The sequence below is a fragment of the Lathyrus oleraceus genome, chromosome 2 (genome assembly GCF_024323335.1).
Source record: "Lathyrus oleraceus cultivar Zhongwan6 chromosome 2, CAAS_Psat_ZW6_1.0, whole genome shotgun sequence".
Classification (NCBI taxonomy): Eukaryota; Viridiplantae; Streptophyta; class Magnoliopsida; order Fabales; family Fabaceae; genus Lathyrus; species Lathyrus oleraceus.
In genome coordinates, this window is record NC_066580.1 from 437,787,641 (window position 1) to 437,795,487 (window position 7,847).

Genomic DNA, 7,847 nt, shown 5'->3' on the forward strand with positions numbered 1-7,847 from the left:
GGCCTCTACAAGTTTGATAATACAGTTCCAACTTCACCTAAAGCCCCGAGTATCTCAATTCACCCATCTCATATTAGTTCTAACAATGTTTTCAATTTCCATCATACTATGTAATTCCCTTATAATAACAACACAACTAATTTTTCCCACACTTCTCCTAATCTTTACCAACTTTGGAATTGTAGAATAGGTCACCCACATCATGAAACCTGTAATCATATTCTTCAAATGTGCAATACTCAAATACCTAATAAAAATTTGTTTAATTTTTGCAATGCTTGTTGCTTAGGCAAAACACATTGACTTCCCTCTAGTTGTTCTGTTGCAACCTATACTAAACCTCTAAAATTATTTTTTTATCTATGGGGGCCTACCCCTATAACCTCTTCATGTGTTTCAAATATTTTCTAACATTAGTTCATTCTTACAGTAGATATACATGGATATATCCTCTGGAACTTAAATTTCAGATCTTAATACATTCACTAAATTCAAAACCTTAGTGGAATTGCAATTAAACTACAAGATCAAACCACACAATGTTAAAACAATATTTGTTTATGTCTTTAAAAGGTTTTGATGATAACAAAGTATTTAAAGAACAATAGGGTTTTCTAACATTTTGTTTAAGTGTGTAGGATCACAAGCATATAACTAATCCTGATTGTTATCATATATGGAGAAGTAATTTAAAGTTTGATTCTGATTGGTCAGAATCTAAACTAGTTCATCGCCTCTGATGACATCAGACTCTAGCCTCATGACCTAACTTCTGATGACAACTCAGACTCTGAAGGCGTGGAAAGAAGTTGATCCATACACTGAACCAAAGTTGTCTTGTCTAATCAAAGCCCCATATTTGTGGACAAAGTCAACTAGGGTTTTCATTTTGCAAGGTTCAAGAAAAAGGGATGTGACATCTTCAGTTTGTTCTACCTTTTGGTAGATACCTAGTACGATGAAAGATACTGAGAGCAATGTTATTAATATGTGGATAAAGCTTCAGATCAGATGCAAGTCTCCAATGTATCTCTTGACATACTTCTTCACCAAGTTTGCACGTTATGTTCAAACTCTCCAACGACTATTTTTTAGCCTCTATAAAAGGAAGTTGAAGACTTGATGGAAGGTTACAACATCACAATGCATTACAAGATCTTTAGCATAACTCTGAGTTGTTATTTGTAACTGTTGTAACTTAAAGATCATAAAATTTCTTATCTTTGATTATCTTATAAATCTTAGAAAGGTTGAAAACCTTTGTGATTGTTTCATAACTATTATACTTGTGTCTGTGTATTAAAGTATGATAGTTATCTTGTCTATTAAATTTATGTTTAAAGTGGAGAAAGTCTATTGCATGTGTGTTTGAGTAAGGAAGACTCTTTCTAGGTTGATTGAGCAAGGAAATCTCTTGTCCGAGGACTTGATTAAGAAAGTATCTTTCTAGGTTGATTGGGCAAGGAAGTATCTTGTCTGAGGACTTGAGCGAAAGTCTCTTTCTAGGGTGATTGAACATTGAAGTCTTTTGCAAGTATGCTTGAGCAATTTGTAACTTGTTTCGTTATAGTGAAAAGCTCTTGTTGAGGTAAGGAGATTGGACTACTCTCAACTGAGAAGAGGAACCAGGATAATCTTTGTGTGCTGCTTGCATTTACTTTTGACCCTTATATTTCCACTGTTGTGTTTTCTGATATCAGAGTCTGAACCTTGTTTAGAATCTGAACGTGTTGATTCATAAGTGAAATCAATTTTTAGGCATAAACAATTCAACCCCACCTTCTTGTGTATTTTTCTCACCTTCACACAAGTGACTCATCTAAAATTGGACGACTTTTTCATATAACTTAATCTTTATAACAAAGTTGTATAGATATTAAATCAGATTGAACCGAATGACCTGATCTCTAGATTTTTGTACAAAAATCATGTCACCTAAAGTCAAATGAAGTAGCAATTATACACTCAGAAGAAATGATTTTCCCAATAATATTTTTCTTAAATGTGACTAATTAAATAAAGTAGTTAATAAAGTGACAAAAAAATCTTTTTTTTTCTTAAAAAATTGATATTCAATCCTAAGACCTAGAGGTGTAAATTGTAATTGGATCAATCATAACCAAAAAACTGAAAATTCAAACCAAATCAAGCAGAAAATAAATGTTTTATTCTAGTTTGGTTCAAAAACCAAATTAAACCAATTAAAATCAAACTTGTTCAATTTGATTCTCAATTTTCGTCTTCAAAAATCACGAAACTGATAAACTGAACTCGTGTGTATAATCATCTCATGTTTAGACCATATGAATAGTTGATCCAACTCAACATGTGTGTTGCTTCACTTCACTTATTCCCTTCACAAATTAGAAAAAAAAATCCTAAGGTAACATCCGTTGCTCACCACAAACCCTAAGTTTCACTACTCACCATCTTTATTTCAGTTACCTCCGTCTCCGTCATATCACTCACCACCACCATTTTGCTAACCTTTGTTTTGATTGTCGTCTTTGTGTTTCATTGATTAGTTTTTTTCTCTTTTATATCTTTCCATCTCTTTTCTTACTTTTCCATCTTTGAATATTTATTAAAATTTTATTTTGATTGTATTTTTAATTTTATCATGAACTTAATTTCGAAATAGTAGTATTTATAATTGATGGTGAACTATCATCATTTTGAATACACAGGACTCATATATTTGTATTTGATGAGAAACTATTTAACTTCAGGATAACTATATTTGTATTTGATGGTGAATTATCATTATTTTAAATATATTTTGAATATGTTGTATGAATTTGTTAACTAATGTAATGTTGTATGAACTTATTTAATTTAATTTGAAGTTGCTTAAAAAAATAGTGTGTGCAATAATGTGTTTTTAAAATAACCATTTAGAAACACGATAATTTTAAATAGAATTATTTAAAAAAAGTAATTCAAATCGATCAATTGAATTGAACCAAACTGAACCAAATCAACTAATTTTGATTGGTTTTATTTAAAAAATATTAATAAATCAAACCAAACCGATATAAATTTCATTTGTTTGGTTTTACTTTTACTGAAAATCGATTCAAATTGATGTGTTCCACTTGTATTAAGATCAACTGATTTGAAAAATTAATTTCACCATCTATTAATTAATTAATTACTACAATTAGAAATCTTGACTTTTTTAACACAGTTGCACAGTAATGAAAACGAACAGTAATAGAAAATAAAAAGAAAATATAAAAAATCATTTCCTTGTTCCTTCTTTCTTTCTTTCCTTCGTTCTACTCTCACCATCTAACAAGTCGTAACAGCATTATCTCTTGTTCTCTCTTTTATTCAATTCCAACTTGTTTTTACATTCGTTGAATTTCAGATCTCGTAGATCTGAAAACTCAACAATGGCCAAATCCAGATACTCTCGTCTTCCATCTAGAAAATCATCTTCTTCTTACACTATCATCTTCGCTCTCTTCATCGCTTTCACTTTCCTTATCCTCATTCTCCTCGTTTTCGGAATCCTTTCCATTCCTTCTTCCAATCAAAACTTGCCTAAACCCAACGATCTCACCTCCATTGCTCATAACACCGTCGATAGGTACCGTTTGTAATAATATTCGATTTTGTTTTTTTTTTCTTCTTCTTGCTGATGATTTTTGTTTCAACAGTGTTGATGATGATGATGGTAAGGGAGAGCGCTGGGTTGAAGTTGTATCATGGGAGCCTAGAGCTTTTGTCTATCACAATTTTCTGGTTTGATTTTTCATCCTCTTTTTATTATTAACTGCCAGATTCATTTTTTTTTGTTCACTCATCGTTTTTCCGTTGACTTTTTCTTCTTCTCGTTTGGGTGATTTGAATATTATGCTTATCTGTTTTTGCAATTAATCAAGATAGTATTAGAAATGTTGAATTGTCCTAATTTGGAGACGCACTCTCGTCTCGTTGCAAAATAGTTTCACACCCACATCAATGAGAACTCGTGATATTGTCATGGGCCCTAGATGAATAAATAGCGTAATTTGACATTTATTGTGATGAGGACTTATGTATACTTTTTTTTTAAGAATAAAATTAAATTAGTTTCGTTGAAACTAAAAGCTATTTTCTTTAGAGCTTAGGAAAGTAAGCTGAAAACAACTTATGCCTTGTTTGTTTGGATTGATGGAATCGGATGGAGTGGAGTGGTATTTTATTGTTTAGATCGCTTAAAAATTGGATTGAGTAAAATAATGAAGTGATATGAATTCCTTTCCATTTCTCACCATTATATTTCTTTCCCTCCGATTTGCGTGGAATGAAGAATTTTCCTTATTTTGTTTTAAAATTTCTAAACGATGCAATGAAATCTTCATTCCGTTCTGATCCATTCCGAACAGAGCCTAACATATCATAAGTTGATTTCATAATTTATATAAAATAGTTTCACAAGTGCTCATGGCAGAGATAAGCTAAAATAAGTCAATTCCTACATGACCCAAATTTTAAAATATTCCGTGCATGCTCCAAATTTTAAAATAACTGCAAATGCTTTATTCTTATTGTAGGTCAGCGTTTACATTGAAAGTGCATGTCCAATTTTTTTCTTGACTTGTTTAAGGTTTGGGAAAGAAGGTGATATTTGGTAATATCATTGAATACTATATGTTAATGGTTCAGTACAACTAGAAGCCTAGGACTATAGGAGGCAACAAGGTTGTGCGTGAAGTGAAAGACAAGTAAGGGTTTATAAAGTCTAGTACCATGGTTAAATATCTAAGGAAGAGTTAGGTTCTAGTACCAAAATTCAGTTTATAAGTGCGTGAACTTCACCTTAATTGTTAATTTTGTTGGGGTAGAGTTAGGTTCTAGATCAAAATCTAATATTACACTATAATTAACGGTCTTTTAATTTCTTGGATTCTTGGTGATGAGTTTTCCTAACTTTTACTGTTTTCCTATTCTGAAGGTAAAGAATAATAGTACCAAAACTGTTTTTGTATTTTGCTTTGTTAAATGATGCTTGATGGAAAGTTCAAGTGGTGTGTTTCTCAGTTTGAATATGACTTTAGCGTGAGATGACATTGTGCTTAACTTTTGGTTAAGCTTGAAGCTTTTCTGGAGCATTACTATTTAATATGATGCATTGTATTGTACCAACCTTCCAATCACTAAAGTTTAACTGAATAATTCGAGTAGACCAAGGAGGAATGTGAATATCTGATTGACATAGCAAAGCCAAGTATGCACAAGTCAACTGTTGTCGACAGTGAGACTGGAAAGAGCAAAGATAGCAGGTTGTAGTATTTCCTATCTTGCTTTGTTAGCTGTCTTTTGAAATGGAAAATTATTTTTTCTGCATTATTTAGGATGCCTTGATATTAGAGCGACATCTTAACTTTTTTTTTTGCATGTAGAGTGCGTACAAGCTCTGGAACTTTTCTGGCCAGGGGACGCGATAAGATTGTCAGAGATATTGAGAAACGAATTTCCGACTTTACTTTTATTCCTGTAGGTAAGTAGTCCCACCACTTAAATTTTTTATTTTTATGAATTTTAGTTTTTATTGATACATTTTAGAATTTATTTACTGGTACTGTTTTTTCAGTTGTTAAGTCAACAATACTAGCAATCACTTATTTGATAGTGTATCATACAATCTGTAGTCAAGATTTTGTCTGTGAGTGAGAACTTTGAGTAGTTGGTGATGCTTATGCATGTGTCTTTCCCTGAATATTTTCAGTTGCCTTTGCCATATTGCTTTCTGGGTTATGATCCAAGATATAGATTATTTTTTCATCATATACTTCAACTTGCATTAATATGCTGTTCCTCACAATATACAGAGCACGGTGAAGGACTTCAAGTTCTACATTATGAAGTTGGACAAAAGTATGAGCCTCACTATGACTACTTTCTTGATGAGTTTAACACAGAAAATGGTGGTCAGCGCATAGCAACAGTATTGATGTACCTGTAAGTGATATCATGTGCTGCCTTAGTTGTTATTAACTTCAATTTGTCTTGGATATGTTCAGCTGTTTATATTACGTTTCTTTTGTTTTTTAATTTAATGATACAGTACAGATGTTGAAGAAGGGGGCGAGACAGTGTTCCCTGCTGCCAAGGGCAATTTTAGTTCTGTGCCATGGTATAACGAGCTTTCTGATTGTGGGAAAAAAGGACTTTCAATTAAGCCAAAGAGAGGCGATGCTTTGCTTTTTTGGAGCATGAAGCCGGATGCAACTTTAGATGCGTCAAGCTTGCATGGTTAGTTTCTCTTTTTTATTATTTGTTGTGCTGCCTATTGCGTCAACAGACTTGCACAATATAGGAGTTAAATTAACAAAACTGTTTTCTTGATAATTTTCAGGTGGTTGTCCAGTGATCAAAGGGAATAAGTGGTCAAGTACCAAATGGATCCGCGTCAGTGAATACAAAACTTGAGTATACATTATTATTGGTACTTACTTACCTCACCTTTGTTGTATTATTGTGTCATAAATATTATTTTACAGTTAAGGCAAGACAATCATGTTTATTTAGCAATATTTTACACTTGCTTTAACTGATATTTAGCTAAACGATTGATTGCATAACATACAGTTTGATATAAAATGTAATTGTAAGTGTTGAATTGTCTTGCACATGTCTGTGTCTTATTTATAGTTTATTTGAGATTTTTTCTAACACAAACACTTGTTAATTGTTTGAGAGAGCGTTTATAAGTTGTTTTCAACTAATTTTCACATGCTTCCCATTCAAAGCAACTTACCTGTATACAAAAATAATATAACCACATTATCTTTATAATTATAGTAAAATATTTATACATAAGGGCCTATATGGTAAGCAATTTCCCAAAATTTGTTTGTGTGGATGTACTAGGGATCTTCTGCCACAGGTTAGTTTATATATTCAACATTGTCTGCAGAGCCGTATTTACAGCTGAATAGTTTTTCTTGCATAACCTGATTCTCAACTTCTGATCACCTTTCACGTTGATTGACTTATTTTTCAGGCTTATCTGAGTTCATCATTCCAACCGTGTGCAATATTTAAAGTCTCAGCGAGCTTCAGGTCTTGAAGGAAATGGTTATAGTGTGATGCGGCGTTTTGTAATTTATGTTATGTTATGTAGCTTAGGTAACTCATTTTTTCCCTACCTTTTTCATTTATATGTAGCAAATACAATAAAAAAGGAAGTACTTGTGAAGTTGTGAAGTTGTGAACTTGTGAACTTCGCATAAGAGATTCTAGAAAATGTATGAAACCAATAGATGTAACAAGTATACCAGCTTTTTCCTCCGAGCTCATTTATCCTGTGTCATATGTTTGCTTCTGTTGTGGCCCATTTATCAGGGGCCTTCTCTACATTTTTGCATGTTTTCAATCTATGAAGGCCACTTTTGGTAATGAGTTATGTAGTACCGGTACTTTTGATTGAAAAAATGTTCATTGTTCGACACCAACAACATTGACACATCTGATTACATTCAATTAATACCGGTGTATGTAAATATCATGCCGATGTAATTGCTTCCTATGCGTGTATAATATAGGGCAAATTTACACACACCTCTGGTATTTTTATATAGCACTGACACTCTATTTAGTTTTCAACCAATCAGTAACCTCTCTGATTTTTTTTACTAAAGTAACAAACATTTCCCTTCTATTTAACGCCGTTAGTTCTGTGTTAATTCTCTGCCAATAATTACTACTAAATACCAGTAACTACATCTAAACCAGTAAATGAAAATGAAAAATGAAACTAAGCCTTGGCTGTTTCTGGACTTTACCTATTCATGGGTGTTAATGTCAATAGTTCTTGGTTAGTATTAGTAATATGTTGAATTGTAAGGTGGGAATCA

General features: G+C 32.3%; 1 protein-coding gene across 1 annotated transcript; it reads left to right on the forward strand.

The window, feature by feature from the left end:
- The first annotated feature begins 3,251 nt into the window (after positions 1 to 3,251).
- LOC127120096 (probable prolyl 4-hydroxylase 10) lies at positions 3,252 to 7,289 on the forward strand. Its single transcript, XM_051050475.1, has 8 exons — positions 3,252 to 3,592; positions 3,663 to 3,747; positions 5,173 to 5,270; positions 5,391 to 5,488; positions 5,820 to 5,949; positions 6,056 to 6,243; positions 6,347 to 6,436; positions 6,995 to 7,289. Exons 1-7 carry the CDS (start codon positions 3,396 to 3,398, stop codon positions 6,418 to 6,420), a joined length of 870 nt encoding a protein of 289 aa, XP_050906432.1. The 5' UTR covers positions 3,252 to 3,395; the 3' UTR covers positions 6,421 to 6,436; positions 6,995 to 7,289.
- Positions 7,290 to 7,847: the final 558 nt, after the last annotated feature.

Excerpts from the sequence above, each read along its gene's own strand:
- LOC127120096 (XM_051050475.1), top strand. The coding sequence starts at position 3,396 with ATGGCCAAATCCAGATACTCTCGTCTTCCATCTAGAAAATCATCTTCT. Across the intron at positions 3,593-3,662 it reads GCTCATAACACCGTCGATAG|TGTTGATGATGATGATGGTA; the intron begins GTACCGTTTGTA and ends TTGTTTCAACAG. Across the intron at positions 5,950-6,055 it reads GCAACAGTATTGATGTACCT|TACAGATGTTGAAGAAGGGG; the intron begins GTAAGTGATATC and ends TTAATGATACAG.